Source organism: Sprattus sprattus, assembly GCF_963457725.1.
Source record: "Sprattus sprattus genome assembly, chromosome: 5".
Taxonomy (NCBI): Eukaryota; Metazoa; Chordata; class Actinopteri; order Clupeiformes; family Clupeidae; genus Sprattus; species Sprattus sprattus.
In genome coordinates, this window is record NC_137924.1 from 17,205,279 (window position 1) to 17,223,703 (window position 18,425).

The 18,425-nt window shown below is 43.7% G+C and overlaps 1 protein-coding gene across 1 annotated transcript in view; it reads left to right on the forward strand.

Annotated features, from left to right (window-relative positions):
• The window catches only part of nalcn (sodium leak channel, non-selective), a gene marked incomplete at both ends in the record, with an annotated part of 105,470 nt that overhangs the window by 58,070 nt on the left and 28,975 nt on the right, over positions 1-18,425 (forward strand). Inside the window, one exon of the mRNA XM_080838194.1 lies at positions 17,581-17,717. Coding sequence (XP_080694320.1) covers positions 17,581-17,717 — 137 coding nt within the window. The remainder of the gene's footprint in view (positions 1-17,580; positions 17,718-18,425) is intronic.

The following is an 18,425-nucleotide window of genomic DNA, read 5'->3' on the forward strand; positions in this document are numbered from 1 at the left end:
CAGCACTCAGGGGAGCCGAGGCTGTCATGGTGAAGGAGGATGGAAGACTGCATGTGTGTGGACATGTGGTATGAGAGTGTGGCTGTCTGTGTCTGTGTCTGTCTGTGCATGTTTGTGTGCAGTTATGTGTGAGTCAATGAATTCACATTAATCTGTGTCTGTTATGTTTCTGTGTCTGATATGTGTATGTGTTTTTTTTGTGTTTCCTGTGTGTGCGCACATGTGTGTTCGTGTGTGTGAGTGAGAAGGTCGTATAGAAGCTATAGTGTGTAAGCGATACAGTGCAGAGACCCAGTCTCTCTGCATTCCTAAATGAAACCCTCTGCCAAAACGTGTCTCTGGTCTCTCAATGACTTCCTCCGAGTCCCTCACCTCCCCTGATGGCGGTGCACTGGATCACGCACACGCTTGCTAATGACTTCAATATCTCCTTTGATCCCCCCCCCCCCCCGGTAAGCCTGTGGTGCTGCAGCGGTGAGGGCTCCTGTGTCCGTGCCGTCATCAGGAGCGCGGGCGGATCCCAGAGCACCCGCTCTGCTCTGCCACCCCCGGGCTACACTCTAAGCAGCTTGGCATCGGCCCTTTGCTCTTAGGTGGCACGGGCGCGGCACTAAGTGGTCTGAGAGTTTATAGCCTGCATAGCTCCAGTATGACTCATTAGATGCCAAATGAGGGGGAAACAATGACCACACACACACACTCACACACACACACACACACTCACACACACACACACACACACACACACACACACACACACACACACACACACACACACCTGTGGGCTGTGTGTGGAAGTTCACAGAGGTGAGATGAGACAGTCATGTGTGTTCATTCAAAGCCGTGAGGAAAGGCTCCATGTTTATAAAGGTGGGATGAAAGACCTTGTATTTATGATTATTCCGTTAGAAAATATTTTCCCCATTTTCCCCATACTCGTACATCATACGCAATGTTTGGATATTTAATCAGTGTTAGAGCTGTCTGGAGCCTGAGCCCATGACATTGGTACTGCTAATGCAGTGCAGCCCCACCTTGGCATGACTAATAGACTCTGACTCACTAATATGTCCAGACACACAAAAAGAGTATTTAGCTGTTGCAGTCTTAGAAAGAAAAATAAGTTACTTAGTAGAATATGTTGTGGTTATCCTTAATGGATTATCCAAAAGGGTGCCCCTACCGTTTAAGTTTAAGCCTGTTTTATTTTGTACTTTGCCCAATACATTAGCACATCTAAATCCTGACATTTTGCCATTACAGTAACACTTTACTTAAACCCAGTATCCATACAGCATAATAAAAACATACATAAAGGGTATTAAAGTATTCATAATGCGAATATCAGGAAGACTGAAGAATACATATAGTTTATTTTTTGACGAAGCACTACTTGAGTCATAAGTCTGGATCCACCTGTATATCAGGGAATCAATGGCACTGCATGTGTGATACGTGATGAGCTTGTGATAAGAGGGGGCCCAACCCCACAGAGATTTGGATTAGTTACTTCATCCTTGTGTTGCTTGTAACTTTCCCTTGTTTCAGTGTCACACCAGAGTTGCCTTGAATTTGTTTTACCACAGATGCATCTATTAGGAGCTCCTCCTCCTCAGGCATCACCCTGCTCTGGGCCGCCTGTGTCTCTGTGTGTGGTAGATACTGGGTTTGCCCGCTTGCTCTTTTCGCTGGCCTGATTCAGTCATACCCATCATGGTCTTCACTGGACTGGCCCTGCGCTGGTGCTCAGCTGTCCATTCTCGTACTCCTCGCTCAGGGCCAGGCATGATGTTTGTATTGGCAGGCCAACGTAAATACTACATTGAATAGGCTTACTAAAGTTTCAAGTAGATCATCCACTTACAGTAATTGCTTGGGTTCTCGAATCTCTTTTGATGAGGGAAATGGGTAGAAGACTCACTCACAAGAGACTTGAGGTTTCTTTCTCTCTGAACCACGACAAGGCTGACCTGCAGGTTTTTGGATAAGTGCTGTATGTGTTCCCTTTCTTTCTCGGTAGGCTCCCGACAGTGTGGGTTCAGGGTTTTGCTGTAGCGTGAGGCCTTAAATAGATCCCTGGAGAGCGTCTCACTTGAAAGTGAAGCTCTTCCTTCACTTCACTGAGGAATGTGCCCATCACACCACATGAACTCCTATCCACAGCACAGTGTTCCTTGGCTCTCTTTCTCTTTCTCTGTCTTCCTGTTATTCCTCTGACCTCCAGTCACACATTCTCCCCAGTTCACCAATCAATAAACAGCGCAGAGCAAGGATGGATGATGGATCATGCAAGCAAGACTATGCATAGCTTTCATCCACAACTGTGTGTGTGTGTGTGTGTGTGTGTGTGTGTGTGTGTGTGTGTGTGTGTGTGTGTGTGTGTGTGTGTGTGTGTGTGCACACAAGATTGAATTAGATGTGTTTGTGCACACGAGTTTGAATGAGAATGTGTTTGTGCGTTGTAGGTGTGTGCATCTGTACGTTTTTGTGTGTGTGCGTGTGTTTGTTTGTGTGTGTGTGTGTGTGTTTGTTTGTGTGTGTGTGTGTGTGTGTGTTTGTGTGTGTGAGTGTGTGTGTGCTAGCGTGTGTGCGTGCGTGCGTGTGTGCATGCGTGTATGTGTGCGTGCATGTGTGTATTAGCACATTCTGAACAAAAAGTCAGGCATTCCCTTCCATCTCCTCCTCACCTCTGACTACTTTACCTGTGAGTCACTCTCGGCGGCTGTGGATTCCTCTTGGCCGGAGGCCCACTCAGACAGCATTCCTACACACAGACAGCATCCCTGCACACAGACAGCATCCCTCCACTCAGACAGCATTCCTCCACACAGACAGCATCCCTGCACACATACAGCATCCCTCCACTCAGACAGCATTCCTCCACACAGACAGCATCCCTGCACACAGACAGCATCCCTCCACACAGACAGCATCCCTCAACACAGACAGGAGCAACCTCAACACAGACAGCATCCCTCCACACAGACAGCATCCCTGCACTCAGACAGGAGCAACCTCAACACAGACAGCATCCCTTCACACAGACAGCATCCCTTCACACAGACAGCATCCCTCCACACAGACAGCATCCCTCCACACAGACACAGAATCCCTCCACTCAGACAGCATCCCTCAACACAGACAGCATCCCTCCACAGAGACAGCATCCCTCCACACAGACAGGAGCAACCTCCATCGGCTACAGTACCTCCGCTTAGCTGCTCTCTCAGGCTAGGCTCCATTCATCAGATGGCCAGACCTGTGTCTGTGGGAGATATCCTGCTCTATTGTGTTGGCTGCATTTCAAATGCACTATTCACCTGTGCCAGCCACCACTGGTTTTTAATCACAGATAATGAAGCGACTTCACATGGACTCAGAGGAATTTGAATGATGGAGAGCCTGTCTTTGTGTGTGTCTGTCTGCTTTCTTTTTCTCTCTCTATCCCTCTCTCTTTCTACGACCTTATCTTTCCTTTCAGCCACAACTTTTGGCCTTTTTTATTTTGTCTTCATCTGTCGCACTTTTGCTTTCCCTGGCACTTTTTCTGACTGTCCCTCTTTCTGTCTCTTTCTCTCTATCCCTCTCTCTCTCGCACACACACACACATATACACCTACACACACACACATACACACAGAGCAGTAGAGGACACAGAGTTCCGACAGGAAATGGGTGAGTCACTCTAAAAAGTCAGATGAAAGGGGTCTGCTCTGGCGTTCTCATAGCACACCTGTGAGATTTTAAGGAGCTTTGCTCAAAGCTCGTTTGAAGACAGCCTGTTGTCTTGCTCATACAGATACTAAAGCATAATCTTAAGAAATCCATTCCAATCCCCCTGTCAACTCTCATCCGAGTAGCTCAGATATGACTCCTATCTCCTATCAGTCCTAAAGCCAATGCAGCATAGATTGCTTCAAGTTACATCAGTATCTGTATTAGTATTGAAGTTGAACACTTCCCATGGCCAATCCTATATGTGGCAGGAAAAAAAAAGAAAACGAATAGGACTATGATTATTAATGATGATTATTAATGTAATGCTGGCAGTAGGCCACTTTTCTTGTGTTTAGATACAGCAATATGTAATACACTTAGATTTATCAGTATTCAATGTGCCTTTCTGTTTTGAGGTTCTGTCCTTCGCTTTTTTATGATTTTGTTAAAATAAAAAAATAAAAACCCTCATCAATCTACACTCAATGCCCAATAATGGCAATGTGAAAAGAGGATTTTAGAAATATTTGCAAATTCATGAAAAAGTTAAAACTGAAATATCACATTGATGGAAGTGCTCAGACCCTTTACTCAGTAGTCAGTACTTTGAAGCACCTTTGGCAGTGATTGCAGTCTTGAATCTTCTTAGGTATGAAGCGACAAGCTTTGCACACCATTATTGGGGATTTTCTTCTCTGCAGATCCTCCCAAGATCTGTCAGGTTGAATTTAGGAAGTCAGTGGACAACCATTTTCAAGTCTTTCCAGAGATGTTCGATTGGGTTTAAGTCAAGTCCATGCAGCTGAAAATGCTTCATCGTTGGGATGGTACTGGGCAGCTTTTTTAAATTTGTTTTAAACATTTGCAAAATACTCTAAAATTCTGTTTTTGCTTTCACATCATGGGCGATTGGGTGTCTACTGATGAGGGGAAAAAAATTATTCATACGATTTAAGCATCAATGCTGCAACATCACAAAATGTTAAGGTTCAGGTTAACTTCGGGGTTAAGTCAGCTTTGTGAAACAGATACTCTGCCTGCTTAGCCTGCTGTGTTTGAGGAGGAAGACAGCAGCTTACCACCCGCAGGCCTCTCCAGCCCTGAGCACACAGCTGTATCGTATGGACATACTTGTACATACAAATATACCTACACACACACACACACACACACACACACACACACACACAGGCAGACTGAGTGGGTGAGTGAGAGAGAGAGAGACAGACATGCACACAACAAACACACAGTCACCAATGAACACTCAGACACAAAAACCCATCCAGACCCTCCACCAGAAACACCCAAGTTCACAAAGAAGTCCATGTGAGCGCACATATTTACTCTCCAAGGTGCCGTATCTATGTTCACATCCACCCTCCCCAGCAGTTTTATTGCATCTTAACTGGGGCATAAAGAGGTTTTATGTGCTGCTAGATTTGCAGAGAGCATCCAAAGGTGAATGGCCCAGCCAAAACACTCTCCCCTTTCATGACTGTGACTGTGTGTGTGTGTGTGTGTGTGTGTGTGTGTGTGTGTGTGTGTGTGTGTGTGTGTGTGTGTGTGTGTGTGTGTGAGTGTGAGTGTGTGTGTGTGTGTTTCTTTTTCCCCCTTTCCTTTCCAACATGTTTTTTTTTTTAAGCGCTCCTCGTGAATGCACCACCACCACCTCTGATGAGGCCTTAGGTGGCCAGTGAGATGCCTGCGTTTCCCTGAGGTGTGTGCTAGGTCCAGAGGACCCCTCTGAGGGTTTAGTGCAGTGCCGTGCAGCGGAGCCTGATATTGGAACGGTCGTGCAAAAAGGAGGTCGAGCAGCTCTAGTTAATGTATCACGGGTCACAACATCAGCGTTTAGGAGCCCTCAACGGCCCTGTGATTTATGGATGATGCTCTGTCTGGACCCACCCGATCCATGACCCACACACCTGACTGGCACAGTTGGCCCCATTTATATTAAGTGGCTTCAAGTACTATGTGTATAAAACTTAATTTATGTTACTTTAATTACTTAAATTAAAGCACATTGAACTTTCACATTGCACATTCTCTATTAGTCATCAAGTAGAGGTGAAGTGAAGTAGGTTTCGAGTTCAATGTTATACTATGTACTTATATGAAAAGCCTGTTATTATTCATATAAATACACTGTAATAAGTCTACTTAATGGAAGGTGGGGTTCTAAGGGGCATTCTACTGACTACATCATTAATTAAAGTATCACAGGGTCACAGCATGGGCCTGTAGCAGCCCTCTATGGCCCCTGTGATTTATGGCTGCTGTGCTCTCTGATCCATCTCGGGGCTCAGGTGGAGCATGTCCCACACACCTGACAGACACATTAGGCCCCAATTGATATGAAGTGTCCTCAGGTGCTATGTGTGTAGTGTCTTTAATTGGAGTATGTAGTTAAATCAGTGATCCCCAAACTTTGCATGGCAGGCCCCCCTTTCAGAATGAACCCATGCAACAGTATGTGCTTACGAGAGAAGTTCATTATGTGTGTTGTCTATCATAGGTTGTGCACGGTTCACAAAATGCCAGAACTATTTTCCTTCCTGTAAGGACCTGTCAGCAATGATGTTATCCTTAGTTGTGGTAATGAGATTGTTTTTTTTTTCTTCACTCATCCTGGGTGCAAAATGGCATGAATCTGCAAATCAATAAGCAGAGGTATGCTGCACTCACATGCGATGGCGGTGCGAGCAATGTTATAGGCGTGCACCTGTTGTCTATCGATCTGCGTATTGATCGAGTCAAAAGGGCAGTGCATATGCAGGCTTTGGCGCATTGGATTCGCATCAGTTTTAGCCCCGCAAGCAGAGAGCAGACTTCCCAGCCGAGGCAGAGCCCATAGAGATGTGTGTCTGCAGCGCTCTGGCTAAGGGAGACTAAGTGAATCTGCTCTTAAAAGCGCTCTGTGTTTATGCATGAGTGCACGGGGAGATAAGTGAAAAGTTGGTGTGTGAATTAAACACAGTTCAAGGCTCAGCATGGTGGAATGGCTCAGACTCCTCTGTTTTGCTGTGTGCTCTTTGTTATCATTTTTGTTATTTTTAGGGGAGCGCGGGGGGCTTTTATTAGTGACGGTTTACGTACATTCCCCCTCTTTCTTTTATTCTTTCTCTCTCCGTTTATGAAAGTATCAATTGTACGGTTCTCTCTCTTTCTACCCCACTCATTCTCTCTCCCTCCTTCTATCTCTACGTTTCTCTCTCTCTCTCTCTCTCTCTCTCTCTCTCTTTCACTCACTCACTCACTCTCTCTCTCTTTCTCTCGCTCTGTCACTGCAGTGTGCACTGTACCCTATTGGAAAGGTGTAGTAAGTAAGTAAATTAGATGCAGCCGCCGCAGCAGCAGTAGCAGTGAGTGCTGTTCTCTCGGGCAGAGCGGCTCCACAGTGCAGGCCTCCACTGATTGGGACCTTGGGGACTGGAGGGGGCAAAAGAGAGAGAGAGAGATTGAGAGAGAGAGAGAGAGAGAGAGAGAGAGTGTGTGTGTGTGTGTGTGTGTGTGTGTGTGTGTGTGTGGTGCAGAGAGCTGGAGGAGCGAGTAGAACACTTGTCTTAAAAAGTACACCACTGCACCCAAACCATGTGACAAGAGTGGCGGCTGAAAGGAGGACATGCGAGGCTAGTTAGGTAGTGTTGGATGACCGAACAGGTGACATGGGGAAGAAACACATGACAAAAGACATTTTTGTTTTTCATTATTTGTGGTTTTAAATGCAGGTTCTTTGGTCCTTTCCTGCCCGACTAGCAGACTGTAGCAGAGAGGCCAGAGAACTTTGCTGGCTTGGGTTGGTTTGTGGTGAACTGAAAGGTGGATGGTTCGCCCCGCTGTGCTCAGCAGCAGTTGAAAGTGGAGGAGAACTTCACAGAAGAACACAAAAGTTCTCTTCCACTCAGAAGTTTCAGATATGATTAAAGTTTTCTTTGGGACCGCCAACAAACCCTCCTGGGTTCCGCCCTTTCCCAAAGCCCCTTCGCTGCACTGGTTTGCAGCCTGCGATCCTTTTCTCTTGAGGTCCTCTGCTCCTCATGGAAGGAGGGTGGGGGCTGTGCTTCATTCAGCTCTCCACAGTGTCAGGAAGCACACTACTATAACAGGCTGTGAAGTGCCAGATTGATTTTGATGAGACTGAAGCTCGTCGCTGCGGTAGAGAGGGGAACAGAAAAGCGAGAGATAGGAAAGATGGGCAGAGAGATAGAGAATGGGGAGAGAGAGACTGTGTGAGAAAGGAAAAGGAAAGAGAAAGAGAGAGAAAAAAACAGAGATTGAAAAGGGAGACAGAGAATGAGAGAGAATGGGTGAGTGATGGTCTCTCTCCCCCCCTCTCTCCTGGAGCCTCTGCACTATGCTGTGTTGATGGAGTGGGTCAAGCGGGTGCTCCTCTCCTCTCAGCTCAAGCGCCCACAGGCCCGCTGGCACCCCCCGCCCGCCCGCCCGCCTGCCTGGTCCTCACGTTCACACACTCCATAACAACGCCAGCCCGCTACTCTGGAGCCTCAACACCTCCCACTGCTGCTCACACTGCTGTCCTCCTGCGTCTTTCTCCTCTGTTTCTTTCTCTGTAAAATAACTTGACTGTTCTCTGTGTGTGAGGGTTTGTATCTATGTGTGTGTGTGGGTGGGTGGGTGTTTGTATGCATGTGTATGTTCTTATGTATACACATGTTTATGCGTCTCTGTGTGAAAGATATTCTGTATTAGTTTTTATCATGAGTGTGTTTTTAAGTCTTTAAATGGATTCTCCATCTGTTTGTTTGTTCTCTTGAGAGGAATGCCGTGTCTAAGAGAAAGAGGGATGTTAAGATTTAGACGCGCCATAAGATGTTTAGAGATAGACTGAAATAGTGATTGAGGATGCCATGTGTTTTGTGAATTCTTCTCTATTGTTGTGTTTGAACTCAGGAAGTTACCCAGGTTTTGGGCTGAGAGGTCTTAGGTTAAATTCTCATTATTGGAGGGAAAAGACAGGTGGCAAAATCGTTAAGGACCTGGGAGTGGTCAATGTATTTTGTAAACCACTGATGTTCAATAAAAGGTTGTTTTGGTCAGTAGGCAGGCAGAAGCGATTCTCCGCCTAGGATCCAGGGCGTAAAACAATCTGTTAAACTTTACTCTGGTTTGTGGCGTCGTTATTCTAACAAAACTTAGTAAGTATTTAGGATTTTTCCCTGACATTCTTGGTCCTTCCGAGCCGGAGCCCAAGATGACCACCCCTGGGAGCAGTCTCCAGAAGCCGAAGCCGCCTGTCACGACTAACAGAGAGGTCTAAATTCTACATGGGACTGTCGGTGGAAGGATTCTGCCCCCATGGAGGTTGGCCTGACGGGATCCGGAACCAGATTTGACCCACATATAAGTAAGTGACCGGGGGTTACTGAATAACAGAGTATGAAGTAAAAGTAGCATATGGGTTACTAAAGAACAGACAATAGCTATAAAGAGATCTGGGAATCTCATGAGATATGGTATCTCATATAGAAATATTTCTGCCCCAATCCGGGATTGAGGGATGCAAATGGATGTACATCTGTGTGAATGTAGGCCTATGTGTGTGAATGTATGAATGAATAGATAGAAAAACGTTGTTGAGCGGAAAAAAACTCTGTGTCTCGGTTTAGTTACATTGCGTGGTCGAACAGGCATGACGTCATCACTAACAGACCATTTAAATGGACCACGATGCCAGAATAGTCATGCTTATGTAGCCTATTACTTAAATAAATGTATGTTTGTAGTTCGTAATACGTTTACAGCTCGTCCTAATTATAATACGTTGGGAGAGAGGTTCTAACGTGTCTTAAGGAGTTATAGCGTAAGAGCAAACGCCGCTGAAGCCTAAAATTTGAGCACCGGTTGAAACAAGCCCTATTGGGAGAAGAAGAAAGTGGTAGAATTGTGGATTATAAGAGCAAAGAAAGAAACATAGCATGTTAAATAGAAAGCTGGAGAAGGAGAGAAAGGAGCAGGGAGAAAAGAAAAAGCAAGTCCATCCCCTAGAGACGCAGGCGAGGGAGAGGACACCATCATTGCAGCCTTATAGAGGTATAAAGATACTGGTATTATGATAATGATGACGCTAAATATATACGATATATGATATAAATATAATAAATAATATAAGTGCAGATCTATTAGAGAATTAGGAATTTCAGTCTGATCAACCGAAATGTCTCTATTCCATAATGGATTTGCCTAATATAGTGCAGAAATGATAAAGATAGTATAAGAGGTTCCGCATCCCTTAAAGGGTGTGGAGAGGCATACTAGAGAATTCAGGATATTAGCGCAAAGAAGTTATTAATTGAACTTAGTCAGAGTTGAAAGAGCAATAAGTAGCCTATGAGTCTTTATGCCAAAGAGAATAAAAAAATAGTCACGAGAATTAGTTAAAACAAGGTCAGCATCAGGGCACATCGAATAAAGAAACTATAATAGTGGCAAGAATGTTAACAGAGAAATAATTCGCTAACAGGATAATCTGTAAAATCACAAGCCATGGTTTCACCCTCTGTCCGTTTAAATCTTCTTGGACAAGATGTAATGACTAAACTAGGCTTAGCCAGGCTACTCCACGGAACAGGCAGGAATGACGGCCAGGCGATGTGATAGTAAGGTAGTAGCCTAAGTGAATTAATATAAGAAGAACAAAAAGCAAGTTACGAGACCTTCTATATGCGTTAATTTCTTTACATGGCTGGGTTGTGTGTGCTTTCACTCACACGTAAGGACTAATCATTTGAATTAACTGTCTTAAAACTCAAAGTGGTTAGAAAGTTACTTCTGTTAGTTATCTAATTGGTTAAATATAGCATTAACAGTGTAGCGATCTCACAGAGACTACTACGAGTATGATTCAATAATGACTTTATTGGTCGTTATAACTTCGGCTGAACACATACGTTTCTGTGGCTTCTTCTCACAGGACTTCCAGAGACATGACAACAAGTTAAAAGTTCTCTTAACGAGGTGCCCCCGCCCCCTGGCTGCTCTGACAGCCCCCCTCAGCGCATAGTAATATATGAGCTGCCGTGGTTGACAGAGAGCAAGGACACAGGCACACAGACAACACTATGAACATGAACACATTAAACATACTGGTCGTTACAATAGTAATACAAAGTATGCGGTTGTTTATCTCCTTAATTAATGGTAAAGCTATGGTGTAAAACATAGAAACACCTCCTAGTTCGCGAAAAGCTATGACCGTGTGCGTGTATGTGATGTGCTGGGGAACAGAGATAGGACTGTTGCTACTGTCGAAGAGACCGCTGGTTTACTGCTGTCTGGTATCCCCTTAGATTGATCTACAGGCTGACGGTACTGCCAAGTATCTTGGCTGTGTAGAAGTAACACACAAATAAAGTTGACTGACTTGAAGGAAGTTAGCAACAATTATTTTCTGAATGAAATAAAAAGCCTTGACATCTTGGAAAATTCTTAAAATAAATGGAAATTACCAGAAGGTTCACCAAGTTAAAATGAAAAGTGAGATTCTTAAAATCGGTCCTTTTGTTTATCAGTAGCGACAACGTATGATTAAATTGCATTATCTGATCCATATATAACCTCACACGTAAGGTGTCCTAATAGCCATGGAGCAGGAGTGAATACTTAATAAGATTTGAGCCTACATGATTTATTTTAAAAGATAAGATCAGTGTATGTTTTTTACAATTACGAGTAATTGTTAGCATGTTGTTATGGGACAAAGTTTTCGTCCTGGGTGTATTTTTTTAAGGTAGTCTACATGGAATAAGATACTTTTGGGGAAAAACATACCAAACATTATAGATATATTATCTGGGTCCATGCTGTTTGTTCAAGTGACTGGCTGTCTGATAGTCATATCACACCATGAAATAGTGCAGCATGAGGCTGTGTGTGTTGTTCTTCTTAAGTGAAATGGAAATGATTGAAAAGTAAAGAGCATTTCACTAGATGAAGAAAACTATGACTGACTCTGTAGTTATTTTCAACTAACTCAGAGGTATAACACTTAGCTCAGAGATTCTAGCTTGTCAATGGACTTGATTGATGACCGTCTTGCCTGCTCAAGCAGCAGATGGTTGCATTGACCAAGGCGTGTCTGTTATACAGAGGTTAGGAAATGGCTGTATACAAGGACAGAATATGCTTTTGCTGCTGTGGGATATTTTTTATGTTCAGATAAACATGGATTAACTTGTCAGTATGAAAGTCTCACTTTAGAAAAGGCAGATTAGGCGGGAAGGAGTTACCTATCCATAGACTTGATTCACTGATGTTAAAAGTCATCACTAAAGTCACGGCACAGGCACATTCCAGGAAACTCCCTGTAAGGGGGGGAGTCTTCGGGGGGTCTCACAGGATCCCGGGGAGACACACACTCCACAAATGACAGGCCTTAAAATGGCTTTCAGAACATTCATACAATGAGACCGAGCTAATATATGGAACATTTCCTTATTGTAGCTTATTGATTACAATAATAAACTTTCAGATTTCTACATCCAGTCTCTGGTCTTATGATTGAAAGAAGAGGTGTCGTGAGATCCTACTCTCCACAACACTGCTTCACACATTTTCTGTTAAATATGAAAAGTGCTACAAGATCTGCTTGAAGCAATACAATTACCTAGCAATTTAGCTATATGCAAATGCGAAGCACACACCAATGGAATAGAAGACATCACAAAAGGAAATGCTTTCGCAGATAAGACAGCCAAGCAGGCAGCTGGTCTGTATCTGACACAAGACACAGAGGATGAGTTTTTGATTAACATGCAACAACAGGCACCCAAAAGTGAACAAGAAAGTTGGATAAAACACAGGGCGACGCTAAAAGATCTTGATATATAAATGGGAAGCAATTTTGAGTCATGTGACGTTACATGTCTCAACAGGGGGGAAGTGTATGACATAATAACTATACGGATTAATAAACTATAAAAAAAAAATTTTTTAGTCTTTTAGTGAAGCAATGTGAAATGATAAGGTCTGACATATTTTGTGAATGAGGTGCTGGGCATAGTGGGAAAACAATTACAAATTGAATTGAATTGAAAAGGCATTGTGCATACCACCCAGAGTGTTGGGCTTGTCAGAAGACTATGGTAGAAACAGGTAGACAATGGCCTGATTGTTTAGACTTAGTGGCTTTAAGCATATACATTACCCCTGCTCAAGGTCTACCATTGTCAATCTTTGATATACTTATACAGAATATAGATCTCACTCCAACTGTTAAGTGCAACATACTGTTCGAGTTTTTTTCTGTGTCCCCACAGGAACAAGGCCAGGTGAAGGTGTTCATCAAAGTCATCAAAAGAAAGACTTTGTCTGACGACAGGCGGGAGTGACCATACCAAGTGCTACTGGCCATCCCAACAACGTCAACGCTCCACCTAGATTCATCTGTGACACTGTAAACTTAGATCATTATTAGGATACACCACTAACGTTGAGTAGCGTCTAGTGGCTCCCTCGAGGGGGTTGAGAAATATAGATCTTGATCGTCTGATTAGTCACCCAAGTCGGGAGTGCCCGAATTGGTGATTCTGCTCAACATAGTAGATTGGTGTGTCTGTGTTTATTGTTTTAATGTTTATTGTGTTTATATGTGTTTATTGTTTTTCTGTATATTGTATACATTGTATAATTATGTTGCAACAATGTTTAGACTGTTGCTATTAGTGGTTACTATAGGAGTGACTTTGGGTCTTTTGTACTCCACAAGAGTAATTGAGAAAATCCAGAAGAGGTGGATTTCATATGGAGAATATAGGGCACTGGAGAATGTTACTCACTTGTATTCTACTAATTCATGGGATAGATATGCATCTATGCAAGCGAGCAGACGTAATAAGACTAATTGTTATGTAAATGAATGCAAACTTCTTTATCACACCCTAGACTTGAAGCTAGACCACTCTCATATCAAGCCACGATCTGTGTTGGAGAGAAGTGTGGCCCAGACAGCTGGGGCTACAATACTCCATCTTGTGATGCAAACGGTACCCAGGTGCAGGATGTGTGTAACACGACCCAACCACTAGTAGAGCTAAATACTACATTTTTGATGTCACCTTATGTGATAGTCCATTTTGTATAGTCATTATGTGTTGCAAATAATGGAACAACAAGAGACAGAGACAGTGTAACAAAAATGTTATTCTTACGAATACTGTGTCCACAAGCACCACTTCCTCATCCAACGTCAGAAAATGGGTATATATTGTGCCATGTCCATGCATTAGGAAACTTTTCCTTATGTTGGGGTTGGAATGAAAAGCACTGCCCTTCTGACAAGGGTATCCCTACGTTGGGAGAGGTAATGTGGGTGTGTGGTATTAGATGGTAGTCAGATCCCTTCACATTGGGGTTGGCATATGTGCCCCCGCTCAGGTCACGGACCATGTTTAAGTTGTTAGTGCGATCTCTCAGCCAGGGTTATCTCGTAAGAAGAGATTTGCTGTTGAGAACCATGACATCATGTGGGGGACTGACATGCCTGATGATAAAAAGATTTGGACCAAGAGTATCAAAGTCATTTTGTCTCTGATTCTGTCTCTAGGATTAGGTAGAGTCATGTTAATAATGGAAAGACTTAACTATAGGTTAGGATTATTTGTTAATGTCACCTTAGTCAGCGTGGAAGGCCTTAATGACAAGGTCTCTCAGTTCAGCTGATGGGGCCGAAACAAATAGATTACTGCTAGATTTACTTACTGCTGCTAGTGGAAGGGGTTTGTGTTAGGCTGAATGATACCTGGATATCTGATGACATCCATCTGTAGCTGAAGCCTTACAGCAAATGAGGGCTGTTTGTGATGCTATAAAGTGGTTGATTTTGGGTGGGTTAATCCGTTTGCTTGGCTCACTTTTGGTACATGGTTGCAAATTATGTTGAAAGGTCTGTTAACTGTTGTTGCAATTTTTGTATGTTTTGTATTTTAATGAGGTGTATTTCTACATGTGTAAAAATTCTCATGTCTAGTGTAGTATGTAATTCTGTACGGAGTGTAATGCTATCACAGGAATTTGATGCTCTATTGACTTATCAGGATGATGATGGTTTAGTGTAATGATACCTACGATATGCAGAAGACTTAAGGAGATGTATAGGTTGATGTCTATACTAGTAGGGTCATGATAAACAGGAGGGAAATGTGAAAGATATTCTGTATTAGTTTTTATCATGAGTGTGTTTTTAAGTCTTTAAATGGATTCTCCATCTGTTTGTTTGTTCTCTTGAGAGGAATGCCGTGTCTAAGAGAAAGAGGGATGTTAAGATTTAGACGCGCCATAAGATGTTTAGAGATAGACTGAAATAGTGATTGAGGATGCCATGTGTTTTGTGAATTCTTCTCTATTGTTGTGTTTGAACTCAGGAAGTTACCCAGGTTTTGGGCTGAGAGGTCTTAGGTTAAATTCTCATTATTGGAGGGAAAAGACAGGTGGCAAAATCGTTAAGGACCTGGGAGTGGTCAATGTATTTTGTAAACCACTGATGTTCAATAAAAGGTTGTTTTGGTCAGTAGGCAGGCAGAAGCGATTCTCCGCCTAGGATCCAGGGCGTAAAACAATCTGTTAAACTTTACTCTGGTTTGTGGCGTCGTTATTCTAACAAAACTTAGTAAGTATTTAGGATTTTTCCCTGACACTCTGTGTGTGTATGTGTGTGTGTTTGTATGAGTGTGAGTCTATGTATGAAGATAGACCGGCCTTAATTTTTCCTTGTCTATATGAAGCTTGTGTGTGTGTCTGTGCTCTGCTTGCTTCTCTGGTTCCCACACTAAACTCAGCAGTGGAAACAAGCGCGGGTGTAAACAACCTGCCAATAATTGAATTAATTCAATTTCCCTGGTGCGGGCCGCCACGCCATTTTTAATATCCGCAGGGCAGGGCGTAGGAGTGGGTGCATATCACTAACTCCTCTCACAAGCCACCAGCAGACAGGTAGACAGAAATAAAGGCAGGCGGAAAGAGAGACAGACAGAAAAGCAAGCAGTGAGGCAGACAGACAGACAGGCAGGCATTCATCCGAAGAGAAGCAGACACTTCAGTGGAGGAGCCAACAGGCAGATTAGCTCTCCTATCCTTCATGCCTTTCCCCGAAGCCCCTTTCCTCCTGAAACACACACGCGGATACAAACACACACAAACACATGCATGTTTGCACACACACACATGCACACACACACACACACATGGATACGCTTACACATAGACTCACACATTCTTTCTTCTACACACACACACGCACACACACACTGAGAGAGAAAGAGACACATACACACATACCCATACAAATACACTTATGCACATATACATACTTGTGCATCCACTTACATACACGCACCCTCTTACACTTTGATGTAAACCCACACACAACACACACACACACACTTTTTCATTCAGGAGGGGTGTTGAGGAAGGCGCCCGTGCAGTAGCCAGCGTTGAGCCTAGGCAGCTGCAGCTCCCCCCCCCCCCCCCCCCCTACACACCCCTCTCCTGTCCCCTAATCAAACCTACACCGCTTTTATCTCCACCATCCACACAGCCATGTCAGGCCGGAAAAAAAAAACAATCAGTGAAAATCTGTACGTTGTAATCAAATTGTTATAATTGAGCTCTGTGTTGTTTTGTTTCCCCCCCCCCCCCCCCCCGGCAGTGTTTGTTTGTATGGTGGTTTTGGTACCGAGGGTGAAAATAATTTTAATTAAACCGTGATTTTTTCACAATTTTCTGTCATTATCTGAAGACAGCATGTAGCACTTGTGTGTTGCGAGGGGGAGGTGTGTCAGTGTTGATGGCTCGCTGACTGTTTGTGTACTGCTGCCATCTTTAGGAAACATATTTGCATAGCACCCTGACACAACACAGAACTGGAGGCCCTGAACATTACGCTCGGAAAGCAATTGCAGGCACACGCTTGTATATTTTTACATGCTATAGTATGAAATAAAAAATACAAAAATTCTGCAGTCCATTGACTTTTTAATAATTGTCTGTGCACTGGAAACGGTAATTTTAGCTATGTGTATATGTCTTGTGCATCTAAGATATGCTGGTCTCTTAAACCTTCTCATGGAGTTGTGGATTGGATACGTTTCTGTCTGTTTCATTTTTTAAATTCCAATGTCGATCAAGTGAGGACAGCCTAGGCTCCTGACAGCGCGTTCTCAGTGGGGCCTGGCAGGTCACCACCCATGCTCCCTGTGTCTCGGGGTCTGGCCGTGTTCACATGAAAGGCTGCCGGGGCGCTAAGATGCCTGTCCCTCCCAGAGCCGAGCGGCGAGGTGAAGGGAGAAAGGCAGACGGGTGGACGGCGGGGGTGTGGGGTGGTGTGGCGGTGGGGTTGGGGAGGTGTATCTGCTCTGGGGGGCCTCAGAAAGGTCTGTCAGGCCACCGCCAGAGCCCTGAGTGACAGGCCAAACACTCATCTCTGAGCTGCTGCTACTGCTTTCTGCTCATACCTGACTCTGACTGTCTGACTGACTCTGACTCTCTCACTTTCCTTCCTTCTCCCTTTCTGTCAATTCAAAGTCACCTCTTTCTTTTATTCTCTTCCGTTCCCTCTCTCTCTCCCTCCCTCTGCTTCAGGCTGGGATTTACATTTGCATTCGTTTAGGAAAATGACTCATGTGACTCTGAAGCAAGCTTGCTACCTCTGCATTCAAATTTTAATACCCCCCCTTTTGTAACTAATTAGTGGCTCTTTGGCTCTATTCTTTGGCCTCGCTGTTAAAAGCACAGTTTTGGTTTGAAGGTTTGGCCAATTTTGGATTTACCTTCAGGATCTCCTACCACTCTTGTATGTACATGACCCTTTATTTGTATTCACATTGCCCCTGTCTTGTCGTCGCTCCCCAGCTGAAGCAGAGCGAGGCCAATGCTGACACTAAGGAGAAGCTGCCACTGCGTCTGCGCATCTTTGAGAAGTTCCCCAACCGCCCGCAGATGGTCAAGATCTCCAAGCTGCCCTCCGACTTCTCTGTGCCCAGGATCAGGTAGCTGTGGCTGGAGACAGACGGCAATCAATCACCATTACCTTTTTGACCATCACTTACACGACAATACTGACTTCACAAATGAACTCATCGCAACACTATTTCCGCCTTAATACTGCAGTTACAAGTTACAAGTCAAGTTACAAGTCTTTTATTTGTCAGATGCACAAAATTACACAGGGTCAGACAGGGCACTGAAATTCTTAAGACAAGGCACCGCCTAAGAGTCTACCATAACATAACATAACATAGTATGACAGAACAAAAACATGACGTACACTCTGTACAAGTACTCTGAACATAATGTACACATGATAAACATATAATAGCCTAAATAACCTTACTAAATACAATATAAATATGCCATACAGTATGCTAAACACATAACAACCAACATATAATACTAACAAATATAACAGCCTATACATATAATACTACACTATATATACATATAACATATAATACACATATAATAGAGTTAACATTTATGTGAGTGGGGGATGTTACTGTTTCTCTTCTCACTGTAGGCAAGGGAGCTAAAATCAATATCAATACTTCAAGTAACTAGTAAATAGACTACTCTACATGAACCGTAATAATCCCAACCAGTCTATGCCCATGTATCCAGTAACAAATGGAGATGCGGAATAATAACAGTAATACAATTTAAGAAGAGCAATAAGTGCAGTCACACTTATAATGTGTGTA